Source organism: Biomphalaria glabrata, chromosome 7 (assembly GCF_947242115.1).
Source record: "Biomphalaria glabrata chromosome 7, xgBioGlab47.1, whole genome shotgun sequence".
In the NCBI taxonomy this organism is placed as follows: domain Eukaryota; kingdom Metazoa; phylum Mollusca; class Gastropoda; family Planorbidae; genus Biomphalaria; species Biomphalaria glabrata.
The window spans coordinates 25,589,971-25,617,797 of NC_074717.1; the positions used below are offsets into that span (position 1 = coordinate 25,589,971).

The window sequence follows — 27,827 nt, forward strand, 5'->3', positions numbered from 1 at the left end:
GGTAGGGCTGAATGGCTCATTTTAAAGATTTTTTTTTCCTGCCCAGTGGTTTTTAGATACATGCATTGTCATTAAATTATTTAATATAGCAGAATCTGATATTTCAATTTGTATTATTTATTTTTATTTTTTTTATTCCTCTTAAAATGATAAGTATCTATCATTGAAACTAACTAATATTTAAAATGAAGTTTGTAAGCTTTTGAAAAACTTGCACTATTTGATTTTTACGAATTAAACAGTAAAGACAACATGTTTGATGTTTCAATAAATAAGCTCACTGGAATACATAAATTACTTTTTTTTTCTTAAGACATAATTTTGTTATCACCTATTTTATCACTCTATATAAACAACTTTGTTGGAATCTCAAAACTTTTTCCCCCCCAGGCTATCATCATTGTGGTTACAGTAGCTTTTGTCCAGGTAAATATCAACAAGCTCTATAGATGAATTGTTAAAAAACAAAAACTTTTTTAGATTTTAACAGTCGAGAAAATAAATATTTGTTTAGGTTTATACAAATCTGTTTTATCTAATAAATACCTAAACTGATAATTTATAGACAAGAATGTACAGAGAAAATGTCTTATTTAAGGTCTTTTGTATGTAGATATTAGGATTTATAAATAACCTTTTAAATTTTTTGTTTCATTATGTCATCTTATAACGATTCACTTGTTTTGTTGTGTGTAGGAGTACAGATCAGAAAAATCTTTAGAAGCTCTGACTAAACTAGTTCCACCCAAATGTCACTGGTTAGTCGTGTTTACATTTGTTTTATTTAAATTACAATTTTAAAAAATTCTAGTTTCTATTCGTACTTTTTTTAATCGTTTCATGGGTTACATCTCCAGCAACAGCTTCCTTCTTTATTTTTTTTAAATTGTATTTTGTGGTTGTTTTTTTTTTTCTTCTTATTGTTAAGAGTTCAGTTGTATTGTACTTGTTATATTTTAATTTAATATAGTCTACAGAATTTAGTTTTTAATGCATTGAATGTGATAAATTAATTATTTTTTTTTGCTGATGTTATAGTTTACGAGATGGTCACATGATGACCTTTTTGGCCCAGGACCTTGTACCTGGTGATATCATTCACATTAGTATAGGAGACAGAGTACCAGCTGATATACGCCTTTTTGAAGTAAGTTTTGAGAGTGTGATAATACTAGTTTGAAATAGCGTTTCTTATTGTTTTTGTTTTAGATTAGCAACGTGCAACTTTTTATGCCAAATAATCTCTTGCCCTTTATTTACAAGATTGAGGTTTTTATAGAAAATATAATAATTGAAAAATAAAAACATATTTCAGATGTTTATTAAAGTACATTTACTTTATGATGTTCTATATTACTTAACTTGACATATTTACCTTTTACTTTTACAATGAGAAGAGATGTCTTGTACCTCTGTTCTTGACTTGCACAATAGGGAGAGGTCAGAGATTGTCACCTATTTGTGGTATATGACAACACATTCCATTTGATTGTTTATTTATTTCTTATTTTGGATTGTACAGGCTTCAGGGCTTTGTATTGATGAATCCAGCTTCACTGGAGAAATCGAACCTGTGAATAAACTTACAGAGGCTCAGCCTCTGGCACAGGTCTCCAGTCTGAGTGGACAAACTAATATGGCCTTCATGGGGACTTTAGTCAGATGTGGGCAAGGGAAGGTAAGCTCACTTTTGTTTTTTCTAATAACAATAAATTAGCTTTCTAACTAATCTTCAAATGTGTTTTTAAAATTGTATTCAGTGATGGGAATTTTCTGAAAATTTGTGGAATTCCGAAAATTCCTTCTGATCTGATTTTCTAACCAAAAAATCTTGAAAAAAAAAAAAAAATCTGAAATTGTTTCTTTTTTTTTTAATGAAAAAAAAATCCTATTTTATTATTTTTCCATTTTTGGAAGAATGTGAAATAAGATTTGATTTGTTTTGAACATGCGCATATTCTGTCTTATGACACAGTTAAAGTTCTATTTTTAGAAAATCTCATATTATCGTATTAAGTCTAGACCTAGATCTAGGCCCAGATTGACTAGAGTGGTTTGAATCAGTCTAGATAGATATATTCTAGATATGTAGTTTCTTTAATTTTAATACTTTTGATCTAGATCTAGAGCCAGAGCGTCTAGACTTCAATGGCTGCTTGTCAGCTTTTGAAAAGTATCAAAGTTGAGGGTAGCTCAGTTTCATGATCATGATGGTTATGCCTATGCTAGGCAATGCGCTTTGAATTTTTACTCTGTGTTACAATGGCCCCTAGATTTTTTCTAATATGAACCCTGCCTGCCAACTTCCATAAGTTCAAATTGGATTAGACTTAGACATCTAGATCTATTATGATCTAGTAGGCCTACCGTCCATCTATATAGATGTAGGCCTACTTTACATGACTATAGTGAGTTACTAAATATAAGTCTGATAGAATATAGATCTAATAATAATATATTGGATCTAGAGTCACTAAAGATCTAGATCCAAGTTATTATATTTAAGTAGATCTAGATTATAGATAGATCTAGATCTAAAGTGAGAATTATATATTAAAGTTTTTTCTATATCTAACTAATAACTAATCATTAGTCTAAAGTACTCTAGAGCTTTAAAAGCCCAGTGTGGTAGTAGAGATCCACTTCTTGTAAACAACTTGTATCAGCATGAAAAAGAGTCACTTAAGGAAGCCTCAATATGCAGTTTTATTTCTAAACATTCTCTTCCTCTAAGCATTGCTCCTCATCTGGTTGTTCTAGCTTGTCTTGCTTAATAACTCAGCAGAGATTCAGCAGCTTTCTCTCAAATGCTTTTCAAAGCATTTTTTGGTGGACTTCATGTGTAATATACAGTTTCTCCTGTTTAAAATTTAATAATCACTGAAACAAACAAAAGTGTAGCTCGTACTTTTGGAGTATTTCCAAAACTCAAGCATGTTTTGATTTTCAAACACATTAACTCTTTATAGTTGTTTGAGAGAAAAGTTCTTACAATGCCAGTAAAGCAGTTATCTATTATTATTATAGAATGCTCAGACTGCCTGGACCCAGATATATATATATAGTTCATCCATCATGGTTCGATGATGACCACTTTTGACATCCTGGGGGCTGAGGGCTTTGCACTGCGGTTTTGTGCCTCCTCATGTGGCTGGTGAGAGCTATGTAAGCCCAGAATGTTCGGTTGCATACTGGGCAAGTTATTCCAGCTGGAGCTAGTGTCATTGGCCTTGCCTTTCTTCTCTGGCATTTTTCTTCTGTCAGCGCTATTCTCTTTTCTTCAACAATCTGTTCGCCAGTTTTCACAGCGCGATGCCATGATGCTCTGTCCTGTGCACATTGGGCAGGTGGCTGGGTTAATGCTAAATGCTTTCAGAGAAGCTTTGAGGGTGTCCCTAAAGCGTTTTCTTTGACCGCCTTGCGAGCGCTTTCCTTCCCTTAATTGGCCATACAGGAGTCATTAAGGGATGCAGCGGTCTTCCATTCTGCAGACGTGTCCTGCCCATCGCACCTGAGACTGCATCAGGATTGTGTGAATGTTTTGCAGACCTGCTCTTCGAAGGACTTCAATATCTTGTATTTTTTCTTCCCATTTGACATTCAGTATTTTTCTTAGACAAGTCATGAGGAAGTGGTTCAGTTTCTTTGCATGATTTCTGTATCATGTCCACATTTATGAGGCATAGAGCAATGTAGGGAGGATGACAGCTGGATAGATCCCTAGCTTTGTATTTGTGGTGATACCTCGTCTGTTCCAGACATTTTTAGACAGTCTGCCATAGGATGCACTGGCATTGGCAATGCGCAGGTCAATTTCATTATTGATCTTTCCGTTTCTGGAGAGTGTGCTCCCAAGATATGGGAATCTATTCACTGCATTTATATCATGTCCATTTATCTTGATGCTTGGATCCGAGTAGGCTTTCCCTGGAGCAGGCAAATATGAGACTTCAGTCTTTTTTGTGTTAATGGTAAGGCCAAAGTCTTAGCATGCTCTTGAGAAGTCTTGAGAAGTCACTGACAATGCTTTGCAGATCATTTTCAGAGCAGGCATTTAGGGCACAGTTGTCAGCAAATAGCTAGTCCCTTGTTACTGCTGATTTTATTTTTGATTTTGCTTTGAGCCGCCTCTGGTTGAATAGGCCACCATCAAATCTGTATGTTATATTTATCCCGTTTTTTTCTCTATTTTTGAATGCATCTGTCAGTATAGCAGAGAACATGATACTGAACAGTGTAGGTGCTAGGACACAGCCTTGTTTTACCCCGTTTGATACTTCGAAGGGCTCTGATGGTTCTCCACTTTCTTGGACACGAGCCTTTATGCCATCATGAAAAAGTCTCACCATGGATATGAATTTTTGTGGAAATCCATACTTTGACATAATCTTTCAGAGTCCTTCTCTGTTATCAGTGTCAAATGCTTTTGTTAGGTTCACATATATTGAGAAGAGGTCAGCATTTTGTTCTTTGCATTGTATGGGAAATCTAGGAGGGTTATCACCTCTAGTGGACGGACCCAGATATAAAGCATCTGCAAAAAACGTTCTCCTCTCATCTATATGTACAAACAATAGTGCCTTGCATGCATTTTGTCTGCATGTGTGCAGTAAAGCTTATGCAGTGTAATTATTATGTAATACAACATTATTTAAAGAAAATATTAAATAAAATGATTCTACATAATTAAAAAAATTCAGCAACATCTTTTTTTTAAGTCACAGCAACACCCCAGTTCAAAAACGGGGGTGTAAAAAATTTCCTAAAATTTTTTCAAAGTCTGTTCCCATCACTGTGTATTGGAAATTTCTTTATTTTGTATTTAATAAATTGCTACTAATAACTTGTGTGTATACCTGTACTTAAATACACATTTATTTTGACAAAATCAATTTTTCATAATTTTGCAATGCATCTATTGTTTAAAAATTCTAATAATAATAATAATAATCTTTATTACCCATAAGGAAATTTGTCTTACAATTTGTGCATCTATTGTTTGAAAATATTTAATGGACTATATGCTTATTCACATTTGTTATCAATTTTTATTTCATTTTTAAGGGAATTGTTATTGGCACTGGACAAGAATCAGAGTTTGGTGAAATCTTTAAAATGATGCAAGCTGAGGAGGTGGGTTCTTTTAGTATTTATTCAATTAGTATTCAATGTATACTGCTGAATCATACTTAACTAACAAAGCTGTTAATTTTTTTTTTTAAATGTAACATGCAATCTTTTTTTTTTTGTGGTGACTGGATTTGCAGGAGTCACATATCCTCACATCAATGTAATAATAAGTAGAAAGCACGTCTTCATAAATTCTAACTATGTTTAAGAGTGGGTTATTATTGTCATGCCGTCTTGGAGCCTTATGATTACTTGCCTGTTATTCATGTCACTAATGACTTAGGAAGTCTTTATGTTGCTTCATGTAAAATTATGTTAGTGTGCTAAGTCTAAATGTATGTCATTATGATGTTTAATGTATATTTAACCCCTTACAATATGTTATTGATATTTTTCCCTTAGGCTCCCAAAACACCTTTACAAAAAAGTATGGACACACTGGGCAAGCAGTTGTCATTCTACTCCTTTGTAGTCATTGGCATCATTGTTATCATTGGCTGGATACAGGGCAGGAAAATTTTAGACATGTTCACTATTGGTGTCAGGTGGGTAGATAGGACTTACAAAGCAAAGTTTCTGTCACAGAAAATGGGCTTGCATTAACTCTTTCTCTCCTAACTGACGATGTTAAGTACAAGCCACATTATAGTTCTATTTTATTCTATTTTGTAACTCTGGTTTACTTCAGAATAAAAAAACAACTCAACAATGCAAAAGCTGTCTTCAAAAGATTATTTAAGTTCTAATTGCTAAAAATATGTTTTACTTATACAGTTGTTAAATATTCCTCTATCTCCACAACCTTTTAAGGAATAGGTCTGTAACCCAACCATTCAAACTGACTTGAATTAAGGTGTCTTTCTTCAATTTAGCTAATGTTATGCAGAAAGGCTTTGTTTTTGAATTATTGTTCTTTGCCATAATGTCACCAAATTATCTATTTTTGTGGTCTTTATTAAGTTTGGATTTATAAGTTACATTCCCCTATGAATTCCAGTCCAGAGCCCTTATTGAATAATAAATCATTATCTTGTCTAGATTATCTTCTCTAGCTTATCCAGTGTGTACAGTTAATATTATTTCTTATTTTGTCTCTAGCCTTGCAGTAGCTGCTATTCCAGAAGGTCTCCCTATAGTTGTGACTGTCACCTTAGCTATTGGAGTTATGCGCATGGCAAAAAGGAAGGCCATCATAAAAAAACTTCCTGTGGTAGAAACTCTTGGTAAATATTTCATTTTGCCTTAGTTTCTGTTTTCATATAGTCCTTATCAGGTCTTTGCAGAACTCTAGCAGCAGCATCAAAACAGAGTTGGTTCAGGCATTACAGAATGCATAATTAATTAAAAGAATATTTCATATTTTTAGCAGCCCCCTGTCGCGCCCATTGAATTGGTTGCTTAGTGCCGCGTTCATCACTAGGTGATGACGTCATTTGCACTAATTAGTTTTTGTGCAGTGGAATGATCTCCCCTTGTTGCTTGTCACTATTTCTAGTGACGTAGAGAGAGTGTGTGTATGACTTTCATAAGTAAATGCATTATTGTGTTTGAGCTGTCTGTCTGTTACATTTATATTTCAAAACTAAAAGCTTTATCGAAATCAGGATTTTGTTATCACCTTCAGTTATGTACTACTAATGATTAGGACTCCAAAAGTGTTTCTCTTTGTAAGATATGCTTAAAATATAAAAGTTACAAACAATAAGATAGAAAAGTGCTATTCAATAAAGCTTTGTAGGAATTAGTTTATAATTATTTTTATTGTTTAGATGTGTATGCATAGTACATTTTCATGACTTAAAATTGCTGATGCGCTAGACAGCTAAATTTATGAAATAGTTCTAAATATCTGTAAAACATTGTAATTCAGGCTGTGTTGATGTTATCTGTTGTGACAAGACAGGGACATTGACCAAGAATGAGATGACTGTCACTCATATCATAACATCAGATGAGCATCATGCTGAGGTTAGTCTTTTATTTATAGATGATGGTATTCTATGAATTTATTTTTAAAAAAATAGTTTTAGCACAAGTTTTTTATAAGTTTCATAAATAAAGTTCATTTTCTGAAATAGTACATGATTTCCTTACTGGAAACATAATGAGAAGTATGTCATTGTTGTATTATAGAATTGAATGTTCTTGTTAACTTACCTCCTCAGTTGTCAGGGGTAGGCTACAATTCCCCAGGTGACATTCGGGTTGTTCATCTTTCCTCTGACTCTGAACACGATGATGTTGATCGATACATGAGCTCATTCAGGAAGGTCATTGAGGTCAGCATTGAAGAAGTTTGCTTTACCTAGGAAGAAGTTGTGTTTATTAGAAAGAATAGTTCATTTATTACAGGCTGATGTGTTTGTAAATTAACCTTGCACTAATGCTACACCACTGATTAGAATGTGCAGACTAAATTTACTGTATACTAGTGCAACTCTTTAAATGACTGATTTGTGAACACAATACAGTTAAGCCTAAATGGAAATATAGTAATGCTTAAAAATATTTTGCTTTCTCTTGCAGATTGGCTGCATATGCAGCAATGCAGAAATCACCCAAGATGGATTATTAGGCTCACCCACGGAGGGTGCACTGTTAGGGGCAGCTGGAAAAGTATGTTTTATTAGTTTCTTTTTGTGGATTAAAAAAATTTCTGTGCTATGGCTATCAGCCTTAAAGAATAGTTTGTAAAAGTTAAGATATTGTTTTTAACTGTATTTGTTTTTGGGCTGTCGGTCTGTCATGTTCAGATCTCAATCCAAAATCACCTCACCTTCATCCTTCTCTAAATACATGCAATTGGTCTTCCAAAGCATTTCCATAGTTTAGAAATTAAATATGTAAATATTCACTTAATATATTTTCTTTATTGAAACCCTTTCAAAATTATGAAAGAGCCACTTTTTTTCTTACAAAGTTTTTTATAAATATATATATATATATATATATATATATATATATATATATATATATATATATAGGTTAATTCAATGTCATTATTGTGAGTGTGATTTATGAATTAGTGTCACGCATAGTTTTATAAGTGACCAACAGAAGCCACCTATCCTCGCTTGTTTTACCATGTTATCTTGATTACATTTATCTGGCCATTTCTGTCCTGTTATTTGCACTTTCACAATATAGTCAATCGTTTTAGTCAATGTCTTAAGAAAACACATTTTTCTGAACTTTTCACAATTAAGTCCTTCTGACAGCTGATGAAATCTTATTTTTATGTTTAATCTTAATTTTTTTTTTTAACTATTGTCCTGACATTAATATTTAAGCTAGTCATATGTTCCGCCATTCATCTCTTTAGGCTTTCTTGCCCAGTGCTCATGACAACTTTGCTTTCAATTTATATTCATTAGAAGTCTTTCCCACACAGTTCCCTTCATATCATTACAGCATCTTATCCCCTTTACTGTCTAGGGTAGCAATGGAATAGATGTTTTTGCATTAAAAAGACAGGACCTATCAATTTAATCTGCTTTTATGGTTTTATGGTTACCCATTGGCATTTGGTCACTCTGTTGCATTTTGAAATAAATTTTTAAATATCAAGAGTATATAAAGCACAAAATAATTTCCAGCACTTTTAATGGAACAAATGGATTAACAATTTCCATGCAGATTTATTCTGTTGCACTACTTAATAAAGTTGTTTTTCTCAACCCTGTTACTTCTTTTTCAGTTAAAACTGATGGATCCCAAGCATGACTACATAAGGCAAGAGGAGTGGCCTTTTAGCAGTGATACAAAGATAATGATGGTCAAATGTTATCATTTTTTGAACAAAGTAAATATAGTATTCTACATTTACCTGTTGTACATTTTTTTTTATTGAAAAATTCTAATCTTTCTTTTATTGTGTGTGAAGAAATTTAATGAAAATTTTTATTTACATCAAGTCTAAATTTTCAAGAATACCAGCTCAGAATCATTAACTACTTTCACTATATTGTTCAGCACTACATTTTTAAGCTAAATAAATTTCTCTAGTAATCATTTTGATAAATACAAATGTTTTATAAGTTTACCTTAGTATATCTTTTCTGAAAACAGACGCTTGTGTTTGTTAATTTTGTTTTTTTCTGTGGCATTTTCCTTTGTACACACAATTTATAAATGGCTTTCCAAAACAATTTGTTAAATATAAAAACAAACAACTTGGATGTTTGTGTTTTAAATGGAAAAGTAATTCCTGATGTTTCTAAGCTACATGATCAAAATGGAAAGCGTTATTTCATTTCCTCTTTTCAAATAATGAACTTGTTGAAGTCAATTATTACGCTAATTAAAGAGAAGAAAGTGTCAGTAAAATTGATCAGAATAAAGATAAAACAACTCTATATACTACTAACACAGTCGCAGAATCTTTATACCTGCATTTTATGAGTAGTAGATCTGTTTTAGTCAGGAAGTGTATAGAGATTTAAATATATCCTTTCATTCTTTGAAACAATTAGCTGCCAATGTGTATAAATGTGTGTTTGTTTGTCAGAATGACACAATGTACTTTGTGAAAGGTGCCATTGAGCGTGTACTGGATAGGTGTTCCAAATACAAAGTTAATGGATCTACTGAAACCATGACAGACAAACAGAAGGATGTGTATAGAATTCATGCCCACAGCCTAGGACAGACTGGTCTACGAGGTACTTTGATATACAAATTTAACTGGCTCAAACTTTACACTTTGAATGTGATTTATTAAATGTTAAGGTTTGTGTGGCCTATCAGGCTGACAAAACAGAGGGTTTTTTATGTATTAAAAAAATGTGAGTGCTAATTTGATGAAAATTTCATTTTTTTTGTGTGAGTGATTAAGGCTTTATTAGATATAGTTGTTTTTAATTCACAATTTAATATACTGTAAGGTTCTCATTGTTGTTCTTATTAAGAAGCAAATAAGATATTCTCATTTTACTTAGAATTATAACAAGAAAAAAACATACCAAATGGTTGAATTTCAATGCTAAACTTGATTTTAAACTCATCTTTAGTGCTAGCCATGGCCTATGGTGTAGAGAAGACGTCAATGACATTTGCAGGCATGGTGGGTATCATGGATCCACCGAGAGAAGGGGCTAGACAAGCTGTCCAGATGTTGCTGGGCATGGGAGTCAAGGTGAAAATGTTGACTGGTGATAGTGAAGACACGGCTAAGGCTGTAGGTAAATTACAGATTTGAATTTTCCTGATTAGTTTATAGCTCACGATATTGATGACTATAGTGATCAAGAAGTAACAAGTTATAATCAGTAGATGAAGCTTAACATATCAGAAAATTGAGGAAAAAGAGATTTTTAAATTTTGGCTAGTGGTATGTTGCTTAGCCATTTTCATCATTTTTTTTAAAATATTAATGATTAAAATAGATAATATCTTAACTCTTTCTCTCCTAATTGACGATACCATCGTTGATTTGACCTCATTAAATTAAATTAATATTTTGATTGTATAAAATTTACTTTTTGTTCTATAAAAAGAGCATGCATATTCCTAAAATTCTGGACCAAATAAAACACTTTCTGATAACAAACGAAAACGCTATTCAAGCTTTATCATAATAGGGTAGAAAAATACTAATGAGCAAAATGAAGAACTATGTCGGAACGTGGAAAATAATTATGGAGAGAAAGAGTTAAAGACAACTTATAATTGAGCAGTGGCCTTTCCTATTTTATGTTAAGTTGTGATTCATTTTTAAGTATTAGTGCTTGCACCCATAATTGACTTGACTTATGACCCTTGAAGAGTTTTACCTTCTACCAAAACCTCCTGCAGGACCAAAGGGGATGGTAGTAGGTAGAGTTTGAACTGGGGAATCATTAAAACAACACATCTGAGCTCATACCTAGCTTCCATAATTCAATTGATGAAGTTATAAACCAGATGTATTACAGTTTACATCAATATAAATATGACTGTATTATCAACCTCTCTAGCCTCTAGATTAGGTTTGTTTGCTGAAGGTGGTATATCATTATCTGGTGAGTACCTTGAGGAGATTGACATTGCAGAATTGGCCAAAATTATTGACAACATCAGCATCTTTTACCGAGTCACACCTAGACATAAGTTGAAAATTGTCAAGGTGAGCCTTAGACTTTGTCTCATACTAGAATATAGTTCTGATTTCATAGTATCATTTTTTGTTCATTAATAACATTGATTGCATAGTATCTTAATTCTAAATGTACTTTTTGAAAATATTTTACCCTTGCTTTTATTTTTTTAATTATTAGATTACTTTAAATATTAGGACCTGTCACCAAAAAATATGGTGTATGGTTGAATGAGAATTAAAAAAAAAATTGAACTTTTTTTTTGGACCTTCTTGCTGAGAGGTAAATAAAATAAAGTAGTTTTAAATTTAATCCTCATTTTTGAATCTTCTGGACCTCATCTTTGACCCCAATTTTCACCATACCTTACCACTCATAAATGTATTTTTGATTATGGCCCATGGATGAAGACATCAATCTTGTCTTGCATATCTATTGTCATCAACATGAAAATGTGATTTACATAAATTAATTAAAAAAAATGTATATACCTTTTCAATCAATATGTTAATCCTTGGTACAAAAATGTTTTTGTCATTGCCAGGCACTTCAGGCCAACCATCATGTTGTTGGGATGACAGGCGATGGAGTTAATGATGCTGTGGCCTTGAAAACAGCAGACATTGGTATTTCCATGGGCAAAACTGGTACTGACGTTTCCAAAGAGGCTGCCGATATGATTTTAGTGGACGATGACCTCAGTACTGTCTTGTAAGTCTACCTTTAGTTAATATTATTGTCAAGTTAGTCTTTTTTGTGGCCTTAGCATTGTCCTGTAAATATCTAGTGACTTAAATATTGCCTTAATCTGCAAGCCTGCCATATAACCTTAGAACTGTCTTTTAAGTCTGTCCTTTGATTCTGTCATGCTTCTTAATCTTGTAAAAAAAATCAAAATGTAATATCAATATTATATTAAAATATATATTATTATATTATATATTATTAAAACTATTAATGTGAAATATTGAAAGATAATTGCATCAAAAACAAAAGAAACTAACAGCCCTAATGCTACATTGTTGTTCTCTGTTCGCAGGGCAGCCATTGAAGAAGGAAAAGGAATTTTTTATAACATAAAAAATTTTGTGAGGTTCCAGCTTAGCACGTAAGTCATCATTTGTTTTAGGTCAAAGTAATATTCTCTAATCTCATGATGAATAGTCTATAGAGCAGTGTTTCTTAAGCCAGGACGTGCTGACAAATGTGTGCTAAGGTCATTTTTTTTAGGGGCAAAAACTGGTTGTATCTGCATTGATTTGAATTTTGATCAAGTAAAAACATTGTTATCAATGAAAAATTAATTACATTAAGAGAAGTCATTTTATCTTCTATGCCGGCCTACAAAAAGATCAACACATTAAGTGTTCTTTTGAAGAAGAGACATTTCAGTATGTCTTTACAAATGTAATTTTACCTATGTCATATTTCACTGTCTTTCTACTGATGACTTCTTGCCTGCTACAAGATCTGTTGCATAAAATTATTTTATGATGATCGCAACTAATTTAGATGTTCTTAAACTAAATATGCAATAATTGTGCATTACAATTTAATATCAGTTTTTGTCACCCCAACGTTGGCTTTTTCTGACCAGCATTTTTTTTTGTTTTTTACTATGATGAATTGTGCGTTGTAGAAACCTACAGACTAGAATGCCTTTCTGCAGCCTGGAAGGTTAGGAGTGTCACAAGTAAAAGGTTGAGAAACACTGCTTTGTGAAGTGGATTTGAGATATATCTTTTGAACAGCTTGCAATGTTTTGCGTGGCTAGCACACTGACAAACTTCCTGTTTCCTCAACCATAAATTAATTTTCTTGATATCAAATCCTCCACTCTACCAATCAGACCTTTAACTATTTGTTTTTTCTGTTTAAAATATACCTCTTTTGATACTAAAAGTAGTATTAAGTTTTATTGGACATTACCATATCAATATCTAGGCTGTAAATAGAGTATCAAACAAGAGAGGTGTCAGACATTTTTAAATGTTATGACTACGTGAGCACTATGCTATTATTGCATATGTGAGAAGAAAAAAAATGCTAATTCATATTTTGTTGTTCATTCAAATGAATTGAATCTGTTTGAAAATATCTAAAATGACAAACACCATAATGTACAACTATTGTTGACTCTTTGCTGTTAGGAGTATAGCGGCTCTATCACTTGTTGCAATAGCTATGGTCATGCACCTCCCTAACCCACTGAATGCTATGCAGATTCTTTGGATCAACATCATCATGGATGGTCCACCTGCTCAAAGGTCAGTACGGGTTTGAAATGTACATTAAACATCATCAGAAATTTAGTTTACTTATAAAACCCATTAGGAGTTCTAATGTATGTACTAATTTTTTCTTGACTATAATAACAAAATATTGTTTACATTAACAAAATTCTGATGTACTTTATTATACATAATTCCATCTCTTATTTAAAATTAAAACTATTTTCTTTGTAACACTTTGTTTGTAACAGCCTTGGTGTTGAGCCAGTGGATCATGATGTCTTGCGTCAGCCACCTCGTAAAGTAACTGACAACATCATTACACGTAACTTAATGATCAACACTCTTTCTTCTTCCCTTATCATCATTATTGGCACTCTCTGGGTCTTCCATATGGAGGTGAGTTTCACATCAGCCAAAAAAACTTTAAAACGTGTGAGAACTTTTTTTTTTATAAATATTATGCAGGATGGGAGAATGTTGAAAAAAAGAATTTTAAGCCTATTTTTTGGGGTTAATAGAAGTTTATCTCTTCAGTGGCTTAGAGGATTGGGTATTAGTAAATATGATAACTATGTGCCTTTACTCTTTCCAACATTAGAAGTGAAAGGGCTTATAATATACAAAGATCTAAACCATCATGCTCCACTGTATGCTACCAAACAGAAAACAAAAAAGTAAATTTCTTATCATTGCTTCACTTTATTCTCTTGGCCTAAATTGTGCCAATGTGCCATAAAATCTATAATCCAAATCTAAATCTTTTATGGTTGTTCTGTTATTTATTTTTCCTATAACACTGCAAAGTAAAGTCATTAAAATATAACTCTTTGTCTTTGATAAAACAAAGATGTAATGATGCTCAATTGTGGAGCAGAGCATTGCTCGGAATGAGTGAATAAAAATTATAATTTATCTTTTTTCGCATCATGACCTGTACACTCTGTCCCTCATTTAACTAATCTATTTTTGATTATTAAAAGCTTCTATATAAAAAATATCATGATCATTTATACAAACACAGAAACATAATAGTAATGCATAGTAACACCAAAGCCATCTTTTACTCTATGCAATTTCTTTTACATTTTGTGCAAGATATAAATATATACAATTTCAAAGTCCTAACCCTGACAGCATGTGAAATATGTGTGCAAATGAATATTTGAATCCATGATTGTCTAAATTTGATGAGTTTAGCTGAGTAATTGCTTATTCCAGATGGAAGATGGTAAAATCACACCCAGGGACACAACCATGACATTCACTTGTTTTGTTTTGTTTGATATGTTCAATGCTCTCAGCTGTAGGAGTTACGTAAGTTTATTTCTTCTATATAAACATATTGATTTTCTAAATTTAGTTCAGCTTGTTTGATGCAAATAAGTTTGTCCATGTCTTAGTCTATGGTTTTAAATCTTTCTCTCCTAATCGTCAATACCATGGTCAATTTGACCCAATTCTTTCGGAGGAATCGATATATTATCATTTATGCTTAAAAAGTAAGTTGTTTTGTTTTCTTTCCTCCCAAATAGTTTTAATCACTTACAATTTAATCTTGAAAAGTTTTTCTTTGGAAAACATTTTCATTTTCAATGTGTTTTTACCAAAAATGGTAGTTTTTAAAACTGGTGGCTAAAATAAGTCTATATTTACTTTATATTGATTTTCTTTATGGTAGTGTTTTATATTTGTTATTTATTAAGTAAAGTACTTTTAGTTCATTTTGGATCATAAAATATTGCCTAGATTCAGTCTAGATCTATTTCAAATGAGACTTGTCCACAGTCAGTAAGTTTTCATTTTTAAATTACATAATCCAAAATAAAACTTAATTTTGGTTTTGTGAACATCAATTTGTTTTATCTAAAAAAAGATGTGCATTCCCCTTTTCTGATAACAAACAAAAAAGTTATTTAAGTTTAATTCTAACAGTTTAGTGAAATATATAATATAAAATGGATAATTCTATTGGAACAAGGAAAATAATAATGGAGAGAAAGAGTTAATATTAAAAACAGGATAGTATTTCCAATTAAAAGTTGTTGTTTAATTGTTAGTCATTTTTCATTCTTCATTTTCTCTCATGTTCATCTCAACAAGGAAATGCTAAAATATTGCATCCGTTTCTCCAGAGCAAATCAATCTTCCAAATAGGCCTTAGCTCCAACATGATGTTCATCTATGCTGTTGTTGGCTCTATAGTTGGGCAGCTTTTAGTTATTTATCTCCCTCCTTTACAGAAAGTCTTTCAGACTGAAGCCCTTCATCTTGCAGGTATGTGTGTTCATTTGATGTTTAGACTATTCATTTGTTAGTTTGATGCTGGGCTTGCTCAACCCTGTTTGAACTATAGCTGTCTGATCAAGCTCAAAATAACACACAAAAATTAACAGCCTATCTCTTTGGCTGTATAACATAAAAAGTAGAATGAGAACAGAACAGTAACCCCAAAGTAACACCATCTTCTATCACAATAGAAATTAATGTTTTAAATAAAATGCAGAATATATAGGGGTCTGGTCAATGTATAGGACATTACAAGTAATAATAATTTAATAACCAGTCAATTGTAATTTCTGTTTGAAGATGACCTTTCCCCCAATAACTGTTCTAAAAAGTAATCACATTGTAGTTGTACTCAGTCAATATCTAGCAATGAACTTGTAACAGAATTGCCAGTGTCAGTGCTGCTCTTGTGGACTTGTACAATGTACTGTACACAGGAAGATATATAATGACAATATCACATCATGCAGCTTGGTAAACTAGTCTTTAGTTAATAGTTAATTATCCAGTAGAACTTAATATCCCTTGCCTTTTTAAAACATTGTTTGTTTTTTCTTTTGTTTCTCTAGATTTTGCTTTGCTGCTGTCCCTAACATCAACTGTCTTTGTCTTGTCAGAAATAAGAAAGTATTTTATCCGTCGTAGTGAAAACCGGATGCTCCACTTACAAGAGAGTATATTTTATCCAGAGAATATGGTATAGCATTGGCCAGGTTTTTGCTCACTCTCTGTTGTTGGTTTTTAATTTATTGTGACATTTTACAAATCTGTGCTAATTTATATTTATATGAATCATCAGTCAGCACTACACTGAGAAAGTTTTCAACATTCTGAACAGTGTCAATATTTATAAACAGTTATATATATAGTATAATTAGATATATAACTATATATAAACTATATATACAAGAAAAAAAATCACTAATTATGTTAATATTTCAATATTGCAATTTTATACTGTTAAACTCTTTCTCTCCATAATTATTTTCCATGCTCCGACTGAATTATTCATTTTTAACCATATGTATTTCACTACCCTGTTATGTTTAAACTTTGTTTGCTATCAGAAAATGTTACAGTTGGTCCCGAATTAAAGGGGAATAATAAAGAAAGCCATTTTAGATAAAATAAGATGGTTTTAATAAAACCAAAATAAAATTGTATTTTTGATAATGTAATTTAAAAATAAAAACTTACCAACTGTGAACAAGGCTCATTAGAAGTAGACTAGATCTAGGTAATATTTTATGAATCAAATTGAACTAAACATTTTTTTTTTTATGATAGTTATTCATATTTTCACAAAACTAAATAAGTCATTTCCGTCTAACGAACACGTTAAGCCCTGCTGCTGTAATTTTTACGTTTGAGTTTTTATAACTCCGTAATGGTTAGTCCTAGGAAAAAACTGCAAATATCTATAAACTCGTTATCCATTTGTCAATAAAAATAGATATGTTCAGTGATGGGAATTTTCAGAAAATTTTTGGAATTCTGAAAATTTCGTCTGATCTGATTTTCTAGCAAAAAATCTGAAATTTTCCCCAACATTAAAAAAAAAAAAAAATCCAAATTTTCCCAACATTTAAAAAAAAAAAAAAAATCAGAATTAAAAAAAAAATTTTTTGTTTTATGAAAAAAAAATCCGATTTTACTATTTTTCCATTTTCTGAAGAATGCGAAAAAAGATTTTGTATTTGTTTTGAACATGTGCACATCCGGCCCTTTGACACAGTTAAAGTTCTATTTTTAAAAAAATCTCGTCTTACCGTATTGTCTTTTAAGTTAAAATCTCTGTCTTGACTAGAGTGGTTTGAATCAGTCTAGATAGATATATTCTAGATTAGGTATCTAGTTTCTTTAATTTGAATACTTTTGATCTAGATTATCTAGAGCGTCTAGACTTCAATGACTGCTTGCCAGCTTTTGAAAAGTTCAGAAAAGTATCAGAGTATCATGATGCACGGCCGCTATCACGCTATTAATATTTGCTCTGACGATGGCCCCTAGATTTTACTAATTTGAACCCTGCCTGCTGACTTCCATGAGTTCAAATGGGATTAGATTTAGACATCTTAATCTATTATAAGAATTATACGATTTAGATCTAGTATTCCAGTAGACCTACCTACTGGCCATCTAGATCTATATATATTGATTATATAGATGTAAGCCTACTTTACATGACTATAGTGAGTTACTGAGTACAAATCTGATAGAATATAGATTAATAATAATATATTGGATCTAGAGTCACTAGAGATGTAGATCCAAGTTATTAGATTTAAGTAGATCTATAGATAGATCTAGATCTATAGTGAGAAATATATATGTTTTTTCTATATCTAACTAATACTTTAAAAGCCCAGTGTGGTAATGATCCACTTGTAAACAGCTTGTATCAGCATGAAAAAGAGTCACTTAAGGAAGCCTCAATATGCAGTTTTATTGCTAAACATTCTCTTCCTCCAAGCATTGCTCCTCATCTGGTTGTTCTTCCTTGTCTTGCTTAAGAACTCAGCAGCTTTCTCTCCATTGCTTTTCAAAGCATTTTTGGTGGACTTCATGTGCATAGTTTAATAAACAGTTTCTCCTGTACAAAATTTAGTAATCAGTGAAACAAACAGAAGTGTAGCTCATACTTTTGAAGTATTTCCAAAACTCAAGCATGTTTTGATTTTCAAACGCATTAACTCTTTATAGTTGTTTGAGAGAGAAGTTGTTACAATGCCAGTAAAGCAATTATCTATTATAGAATGCTCAGGCTGCCTGCACCTAGATATTGTTAAGACGTGGGATTGAACTAAAGAAAATAATTCACCGATTCTCAGATCGCTGGTATCTCTCTGATTGCAGAAGCACAATCCAACTATGATCAATCAATATCCCCGGTAAAAAGAAATAATGTCACAATCTCCAAATCAAATTGACATATCCCAACTCACTAACACAAAAGAAAACAATGCTCAGTCAAGAAATCCAAAATCATAACTCAAGTTTCTTAACACATTTACACACTAGTAAAGGTCATTTACGCCCAACAGCATAAACAAAAAATCACCCTTCTTCGCATGTGGAAAAAAAGATTAGTCAGAGAGGAACAGGGTTACAACAATATAAAGCATTTGCAAAAAGCTTTCTCCTCTCATCTATATGTACAACAATAGTGCCTTACATTTTGTGTGCATGTGTGCATTAAAGCTTATGCAGTGTTATTATTATGTAATACAAAATTAATTAAAGAAAATCTTAAATAAAATGATTCTACATAATTAAAAAAAATTCAGCTAAATCTTTTTTTAAGTCGTCAGGTCAGTTAAAAAACGGGGTGGAGGAGGGGTTTACAAAATATCTAAAAAAATGTTTAAAGTTTGTTCCCATCACTGTATGTTGTTTTGTTATGCTACGCATAATCACTATAAAATTTGATGCCAAAGAGGGTCAGGTCAATGAGGTTCAGCGCTGACATTAATGAACACCTTCCCCCATTTTGTAACTAAGCCGAACACTGTCAGTGCGCTAACGAACACTTCATAGTTATTATATTAAAAAAATGTTATTATCCTTAATTTCCTTTTTTTTATATCAATTTCTTTTTACGCCAACTAAAAACAGACGGGTCAATGCTACTTTTCCCAAGTTCTAAAGCTCCTTTCTCTTCTTTTAATTGACACCACAACCAGGCCATTGGACAAAACAGTTTTTTACCTATGTGGCTTACATGGTGGACAAAATAAAAATTCTGCGATTCTGCATGTCTAGCCCGCTTACTCTGCTCAGTGTAGTGATTATATTCTCTCCTTGATCATGGTTGGTACCTGGTCGATCAATAATTGATTCTTCCTCCTTTGCCCCCATGCACTGATATGCCTACAATCATTTTTTTTTGTGTGGGTTGTGTGGTAAGTCATACATTTGTTGTTAGTACTACTTTGTAGGTTATAACAAATGTGTAGAAAGTGTTTGGGGGGGGGGGGGGAGAATGAGAGAGGCAATGTGTGAATCATCGTATTTGTTTATTAATTTTATTTTAGGGCATTTTTTACTTAGTGACCAATAATTGTTTGTTGATAACTATTAGCAACCATGTTGTTTGATGTTGTTTTAAAAACGAAATGGTGTTATATAACAAACAAACTATGTTTTTTTAGAAAGATGTGTACATGTTTATATACAGCAAATATTTACATTTTAAGTGACATTATAGCAGATAATAAGATACTGTACACAAAAGATGATATACACATTTAAACACAGCATACATTTACGTTTGATTCAACAAAAGATGTGAACAAATTAATCTTAGAACATTTTTATATATTAATACATTATATTCATTTAGGATGGATACTAAGAAGCACATATAAGGAGCCTCAAAGTTCAATGCATTACGAATGCAACACCAACTGCACACAAATCTTAAAATCTCTTAGCTGTTTTTCTGTCATATGTTTTGCTGTTTGTGTGCAGACAGAGTGCCACCAAGAGTCACATGTCACAGAGAACCTAAAGATTCCCTAGTTCTTTAGTGCTACAGCCCAGACAGTTTTCGTTAATGAATATGTCTAGAGGGTCCATATCATCGTCTCCCTTGGCTAACGCCTTCTCAATTCTTTTCTACTTTAGTGGTGTCAGTGTCATTTACTTGCGTTTGACCTGTTTCAGTTTTGCATCAAGCACCATTATTTTTTCCCCATTGCTCTTCTTTTTTTTTTTCTCTTTTTCACCTGTTTTTTTTTTTTTCGTTTTCAATATTTTTTTTTTTTGTTCAGTAGTGTCTTTTGTTCTTTCTCTTCTATTTTTCTTCTTTGTTTATCTTCTCTTTTCTGTTTGTTTTCAATTTTCTTCTTTTCTTCTTCTTCCTTCTCTATAATTCTACGTTCAAGAACCTCTCTAAATTCATGTCCACTTATTATACTTGATAGGATTAGGGTAGTTCGAGTTTTGCCTTTCCTATTTTGCTTTAAAACATGGTATTTTGAAAATATCTTGAGTCAATAATTTGGCTTTAGGTGGTGGTGGAACTTCCAGTGGAGCTTCCGTAAAATGAATGTTTCATCAATCCTGTTAGTTAAAGCTTCAAATTCCTTAAATTCCTTAAATTTCATAGACAGTATCATTGAAGATTTGGTTATCACAGTCCGTTAGTCTTGAAAAAACATCAATAGTTCTGTCTTTGTCATTTCATCAAAAATGAAATAAGTGTACTGTTTCAGTGCTTCTATTTTTTTCCACATTCAATTTTACAGGGTTGGATAGAGGGATTTCGGGTGGAGATTGGGACTTAGAAGCAACACAGAGAATTGGATTTACATATGTTGAGTGTGCTATAGGTGTTTCTTGGATCAAATGGGACATACATCTAGAGGCTTCAGGTAATTGGAATGTAAATGGTGAGTTGTTTAGAGAGGTATTTTGTCGCAAAGGAGAACTGGGGACTTGACTTTGAAATGAGCTGTCACATTCCTGTGATTTTGCTTGTTCCTGTGAGGCATCTTCTTCTTGTTCAATGTACAAGACTGAAGCTTTGTGGTGCAGTTTTGGTATATTTGCTAACTCAGATTCTGTTGATTCTGCTTCTGTATGTATAGCATCTTGTTCAATGAAGGAGACTGAGGCTTGCGTTGGGGTTGCACGAGGTGATGTTGGGCTGACATCTTCAGATAAATAGGATTTACTTGGCCATAACTTTTTGGAGCTTATTGTTTGGGTTCAAAGGGTAAATTCTGGCTCCTCTGAAGCTACTGGAAGCTATTTCTGGAGTAGTCACACTGGCCCATACAGGTTTCACGACTCCAGAAAATGACTCCAAGCTAATACCATCACCATTATCCGAAACTTTCTTCCTAATGGCTTTCAACCATGCTGATTAATGGAGCAAAAAAATGCCTGGTCGAGGGGCTGCATAATATGGCTGGCATGTGGCAGGAGGCAGTACAGGAGGATATTATTCTGGGAGCAAATAAGGGATGTATCTAAAAGAGAAGTGTGGCTTGTGTGTCCGTCCTCAAGCAATAAAATGGGTTTAGGTAGGTGGATTGTTGAAGGAATGAAAATATCCCTAAGCCAAGAATAAAATATAGGGGCTGTGATCCACCCTTTATCAGAGAACTGTAGTAGTGCTTCTGGAAAATTTTCAAGTAAGTTGTGTTTTGGCACCCTGTTGATATGGATATATTAGCTAAGGTGGCATGTACTGTCCTGACACACTGCAACATGCCAAGACCGTGACTTGATTTTTTGTTTGATGTAATGGAGTACACATTTTTGCTTCCCTTACAGGCTACAACTTTGCGACTTTTCATGTTGAAAATGAAACCAGTTTCGTCCACATTAAATATACGATCTGAACTTGTAAATATGGTTGGATCTATGGAATTTATGTTTACTTGAAAGTTTTCAAACCATTCTTTTAAAGACTTAGGCGTAATTAGTGCCCCGTCTTTGGAAAGCAACATTGGGATCCATGTTCTTGATTCCTGTTGAATAATCCTTTCACCCACTGTTTGCTTGGCAGTGCAATCTTACTTTCTTGGTTATTCTTTCGCGCAGCTATAATGGCTTGTGCAGTCTCACGAACCTCATCAATAGTTTTTCCAAAGCCTTGTTGGGACAATTCTATGAGCCATTTTACTAGGCTTTTCTCTTCACCTTTGGTTAAAAGTAACTTAGCAACTAGGGGTTGTCATCATCATCATCAAACTCCATTTGCAAAGCCTGTAGTACAGATTTTGAGTCAGTGACCACAACAATCTGTGTTGCCCTCAAATGTCCCTCGCTGAGTTGAGAGTCAATGACATTTAAGGCTTCACAGACTGACATGGTCTTGCATCAAAGCTGCAAACACTACCACATGGTCCAAAGATTTTTACTGAGTAAGAGCCAAGAAAATCAATGTAGGCTCCATAGCCTGCTCTTCCAGAATCTATCAATGCTGACCAGGGGATTTGGGGACCCGTGGGGATTGACCTCTTTGGGGGCCCTTTGCATTTTGACATTCGACATCATGATATAAGATACTTTAATTAATAAATATATAACCCTACATTCAAATTGGTACAGTATATCAGTAAAATTAACAAGAAATATTCATTAAGACTCTTTTAATGAGTAATACCGTTGTTTATTGGCGAAAAAAATGCATAAGTGACAAAATTCATATTGCTTCACGTCGTGCTTTCTGTGCAGCCAAGGCATCTATAACATCATCTACATCGATAGTGTCTGGTATTAGTGACTCCACTGACATTAAAACCATGCTAAGCTTTTCTTGTGTCATTGTGCTCCTTGAGCTTTGAGAATGATTTCTCACATAACGCAATGGAAGTGGCTTAAGTTAGCAGTATTCGAATGGATGTTGCAAGGTTTGAGCACACATTATTACCATATGAAGCCAGCTTCCTAAATATGTCAATTGGTGATTGTGGCACTGGTTTGTTGATGAAAAGAGCATGTGCATCAATGACATTATTGAACAAGCGATTTGCCTGTATTTCATCAAATAGGAAAAAAAACGTAACACAGTTTTTCATCAGCGTGTCATTATCAATAGACTCCAAGAGGTGTCTTGGTTCAAGAAGAAACCCAAAGGTATCCACATGGTTTCCCAGCCTTTGGAATCTGTCCTTTATCTCCATATGAAGTCTGTCCATCACTTTTGTCACAACATGTTTGAATTGCAGTTCTATTGACAGTCCTACATCAGAAGTCGACTCCCCATCAAATATTTTCTTTCTTCTGGTTGTTTTGATTACAGGAAATCCATAGCATTCGATGGGTGATCAGTTTTTGTCCGTTTCTCATCATTTTGCTGCTACACACTTCAGAATATCTCTCCAATACTGCTGATTTTTCTAAATTTGCACATGAAACATATGTGACAGTTCATATGGTTTTGCCTTAAGCTTTTCTTCTTTTAGCTTCCACTTCAAAAAAACGTCTCTGTGGTGGACTCCTTCTTCATGTTCTTTCAGTCTCTCAGGTTTCTTACATTTGGTGAAATCAACTCCTGGTTTGCCTCAGAAAACAGTAGGCATGCAAAACAAAATAGACGTCCCAAGCCAAGTGTGGAGAGAAGAGAGCCAAGATCGGTTACAAATTTCTCCTGTTGGAAGCTTTCTAGTGAATCATGATGTCAAACTTTGTGATTTTTTTGTATAAACTCTACTGGAGACAATATCGTTCATCTTTGTTTTGGAAAATAAGCTACCCTTTAATAGAATTTTGCTAGCAGTTCCTCGGGTAAAATTCCAGGCTGGGTCTATCCAAAATCTTTGTACTTTATTACAGTTTCTTTCACTTCTGGAGAAAGTGATTTTGGAAGAACATCACTTGACTCATTATCTGTATCCCTTACTTCAGATGTTTTCTCTGACTGTGGTAAAAAGTATTCCCCTGGAGTTTCTTAAGCACTACTTCTCTCATCAAGAGACATTTTCACTTCTCTGCTGTATCTTTGTATGAATCATCTGAATAGTGATACTTTTCTTCGACACGTTCATGGTCCCCTTTGATTTCAGTGTTCTTATCAGACTTCTTCTTAATTGATAAGGATGATGAAATAAACTTCCTTATTATACCAAGTTACTTCCTGAGAGTAACACAGCATTAGTCAGCGCTAAGGAAGTTAATCCTTGAAATTGAGAGTAGCCCCGCACGGAAAGAGTTAATAATCTGTGTGGAGTACATGCAACAAGGTCAGTAACTTATATAACAAAGTGAAAGCAGGATTACATGACAGTGACGTAATATTTATTTTTAAAAAATTCGGACACTCATTTGGGGACCTCATGTGGGGGCTCGGGGGGATCTTCAAATTCTCCCCCTCCTCCCCCCACCCTAGCTACGCCACTGATGCCGACCCATCAGTATATGCAAAAATAGCACTGGGCTTGAAGGCATTAATGGTCTCCAATGCTAGAGTTTGAAGGTCGTTAGAAGAACGACTTAGCTTAGTGGCATTAGGGTCTACTAGTTTCAAACGTCTTTCTGGGGTTGTTGGGCGACACTAAGGGGAAAGAGGATGAAAACGTTGAATGTTTTATCGGTTGGTGGAGAGGCCAGCTTTATCAGATAGTCTAGTGGCATGATGAATAAAAGACTTCATCTGGATATGTGTTCTGCATTTCCAACCATACACTAGTTTTCTAGCTGGGAGGTATTCATCCAGCCTTTTATACCGCTCAAAGCAGGTCACTACTGACCTTTCCCTCCTAAGGTTTAGTGGACCTACATTAGCCATTATTTCAGCAACTAGAGGTATCTTCCCATGTAATTTGTCATGCAGAGTTGTTAAGGGTATTTTGTGGAATTTTGATGCTTGTCTTATTGACATTTTATTCATTTTAATGCCATTTATAGCAGCTTTTAGGACTTCAATGTCATGACGAGTCCTAGTACCAGATTTCTTAGTAGGCATTTTGAATTAATTACTGATCTAAAAAAAACTAAAAAGAAAAAAAAAGTGTTCGTTAGATTACAAAGACAAGTATACTAAAAGTAAAAAAAAAGCCTCATTTAATTTTGTTTTAGCTCAATTGAAAATCTATTATATTGAACACATCTGTTTCCCCATCTAATTAAAAGCAAAATAGACTGGTCTCATTATACTGATGCGTCATCAGAATTCAAAATAGCACTAAGCCCTGACCTACTCTTACTTCTTCCCAATAAGGAGAAGGAAAAAAAATCCATACCTATTGACTTTGTCCTCGACTGAACTTGAACTCTCAGCATAGAAATAGCAAAACATGTGTAGGAAGTGTAAGAGAATGGTTCCTGCGCAGTACCAAAAGTAGTAGATTCCCAGTAAACATGCAAATAAAGACTAGTTGATAATAGCCTGGGGTGTTTGCTAATATCAGAAAACAATGGGTGTTCGTTAGACAGAAATGACTATATATAACAGATATAAAACATTTCAATGAACAGGTGGGTGTACTGTTGGAATATACAATTCATTTGGAAAAATATAACATTTTTTTTAGCCCCCACTCTTTAAAAAAATCATTTTTGGTAAGAACACAAATGAAAAAATCTGCATTTTGTTTTTCAAAAGGAAACTAAATTAAAAGCAATGATAAACACTTTGGGAGCAAAGAAAACAAAACAACTGACTTTTTAAGCATTGACAATAATATAGTTGATTAAGCTGTAAGAATGTAGTACGATCCATGATGGTATCTTCAATAAGGAGAGAAAGAGTTAAACATCTGATGTGAAATATACACTTTGTCCTGGATTTCAAGCTAAGAAGACTTGAGCTATATTATTTTTCCTTTTTAGATAGTGCTCTCTGTCATAAAGCAACTTTCTTGTTTAAGATACTATGTCTATTTTTTTATTTTTATTTTGGAGGTGGTGGGGGTGGAAAGTTGTAATACCAACAGTGGTGTACTTATAAGTTTCCCACCTTTAATCTGCTCAGATTGCATTCGAGACAGATTTTACATTGAAGCACTGTTTTTCTTATATTTAATTTCTAGTAGACATAATAGTCAAAGTCTACCTTTAATTTTCATTGAAGTTTTACTGTAACTGGAAGTTATAGCAGATCTAAGAATGATAGTGTAAGTGTGCTTTTTGTTCTCTGCTTGAGTGAAATAATTGTAACTTTCTGTAGCCAGACAACATTTATTTTCTGGTCTGTGATACGTAGAGTTGAACTTAAAAGTTGTTTTAATTGTATAGATTTATCCTTTTTTTGTAAAAAAAAATCCTTGATAAGTACATAGTAAATGTTTTTGTTCAAATGTAAGTAATTAGTGTTTTTTTTTAATGATTGTAGCAAAAATGAATAATTTACTGATACTTCATCTTTTGATTACTTATGTTAATCTGATTATACAGCACAAATGTGACATTCGATGGTACTGAGTAACTGAGTCAAACATTCCTGACATTGTTGGTCTAGCTACATTTGTTTTTTTAGCTCTCTAGACATTTTGTGTTTTTGTACTGTAAAGAAATTGGACTCCTAAGAATATTAGTTCAGTTTTTCTCATTAATGTGTGATTTATGCAGATTATATTTTATTTTGGTTTGCTCATTAACATTTAATGTTCTGAGCTGAGCTGTGTGGACAAGTCCCAGGTGTGTGAGTGTGTGGATGAATCTATAAGGGTCCATGTAATTATCCATGTTTAACAAAAAAGAAAGAGCTTGGCTTAGAGAGCAGGGTGTAGAGAGTGTGTGCTGTTTGGGCTATGAAGGTACTGTAGCCAATCTGAATCTCAATCTAGTTTCTTAACTTCTTAATAAATTATTTATTGATAGAAATGCATGTATTATTTCTCTGTCATGATGATATAATAATTGGATGAAAAGCACCTTTTAAATACCAATACTTGGTATACATAATGCTGTCACCAATGATTCTTGGTGTGTGTGTGCATTATTCTGACAAAAGTGTACATTTAAAATTCATGTGAGATACTTCTAATTACTTAATATGTTCTAATTCTTATATTAAATCTCACAATGAACGCAAACTAAGTAGAATAATTGAATGTGATATTTGTATTACCTGTGGTGCACCTTTTTTCCCCTTTGTTTGCAGGCACCAAAAAAACAACACAACTTGAGTATTTGATTATGTATAATGTTAATATGATTCAGAAAAGTGTTGATGATTATTTTTAATTTTTTCAAATTATAAATTATGCCAGACAATCAAAGAATTTTCTCCATTTTTTTTTCTGAAGTTGAAATCCATTTAGCTTTGTATTATTACTAACAATAGTTAGCATTATGAAATATGTTTTCTTTCTAAGATAATTTTATTGAACCAATCAAATGGAAATTCAGTTTGACTACAATTGACAACCTCAGCGTAACTACTTTACAAAAACAATATGGATGAAAAATTCGAACAACATTCACTCACAAAACACATACACATTCACAACAAACGCTTTATGAGTTTGACTTCTATGTACTTCTCAATGACAACAGCTGATCTTGAAACACTCTGACCGATAGTGGGATAAAGGAGTTTTTAAATCTTTCTGTTTTAGTCCTAATGGAAAGGAGATGACCACTTCATTCAGATCTTATGTAACAGTGGTTTAATGGGGTGCAGGTTGTCTTAAAGAATTGAGAGTGT

The 27,827-nt window shown here is 33.1% G+C and overlaps 1 protein-coding gene across 5 annotated transcripts in view; it reads left to right on the forward strand.

Moving 5' to 3' along the window:
• The window catches only part of LOC106052858 (calcium-transporting ATPase type 2C member 1-like), a 53,874-nt gene that overhangs the window by 21,059 nt on the left and 4,988 nt on the right, over positions 1-27,827 (forward strand). For 4 of the 5 annotated variants that reach the window (XM_056035070.1, XM_056035071.1, XM_056035072.1 and 1 more), the window contains 21 exons: positions 391-426; positions 697-758; positions 1,039-1,147; positions 1,523-1,678; positions 5,065-5,133; positions 5,533-5,675; positions 6,229-6,353; positions 7,001-7,098; positions 7,296-7,409; positions 7,657-7,746; positions 8,828-8,932; positions 9,638-9,791; positions 10,140-10,310; positions 11,085-11,233; positions 11,749-11,915; positions 12,244-12,312; positions 13,355-13,471; positions 13,687-13,834; positions 14,657-14,752; positions 15,571-15,712; positions 16,294-16,421. In XM_056035070.1, coding sequence (XP_055891045.1) covers positions 391-426; positions 697-758; positions 1,039-1,147; positions 1,523-1,678; positions 5,065-5,133; positions 5,533-5,675; positions 6,229-6,353; positions 7,001-7,098; positions 7,296-7,409; positions 7,657-7,746; positions 8,828-8,932; positions 9,638-9,791; positions 10,140-10,310; positions 11,085-11,233; positions 11,749-11,915; positions 12,244-12,312; positions 13,355-13,471; positions 13,687-13,834; positions 14,657-14,752; positions 15,571-15,712; positions 16,294-16,421 — 2,448 coding nt within the window. Of the gene's footprint in view, positions 1-390; positions 427-696; positions 759-1,038; positions 1,148-1,522; positions 1,679-5,064; positions 5,134-5,532; positions 5,676-6,228; positions 6,354-7,000; positions 7,099-7,295; positions 7,410-7,656; positions 7,747-8,827; positions 8,933-9,637; positions 9,792-10,139; positions 10,311-11,084; positions 11,234-11,748; positions 11,916-12,243; positions 12,313-13,354; positions 13,472-13,686; positions 13,835-14,656; positions 14,753-15,570; positions 15,713-16,293; positions 20,467-27,827 lie in introns of those variants that run through there. The other variant, XM_056035069.1, reaches the window with a different exon arrangement.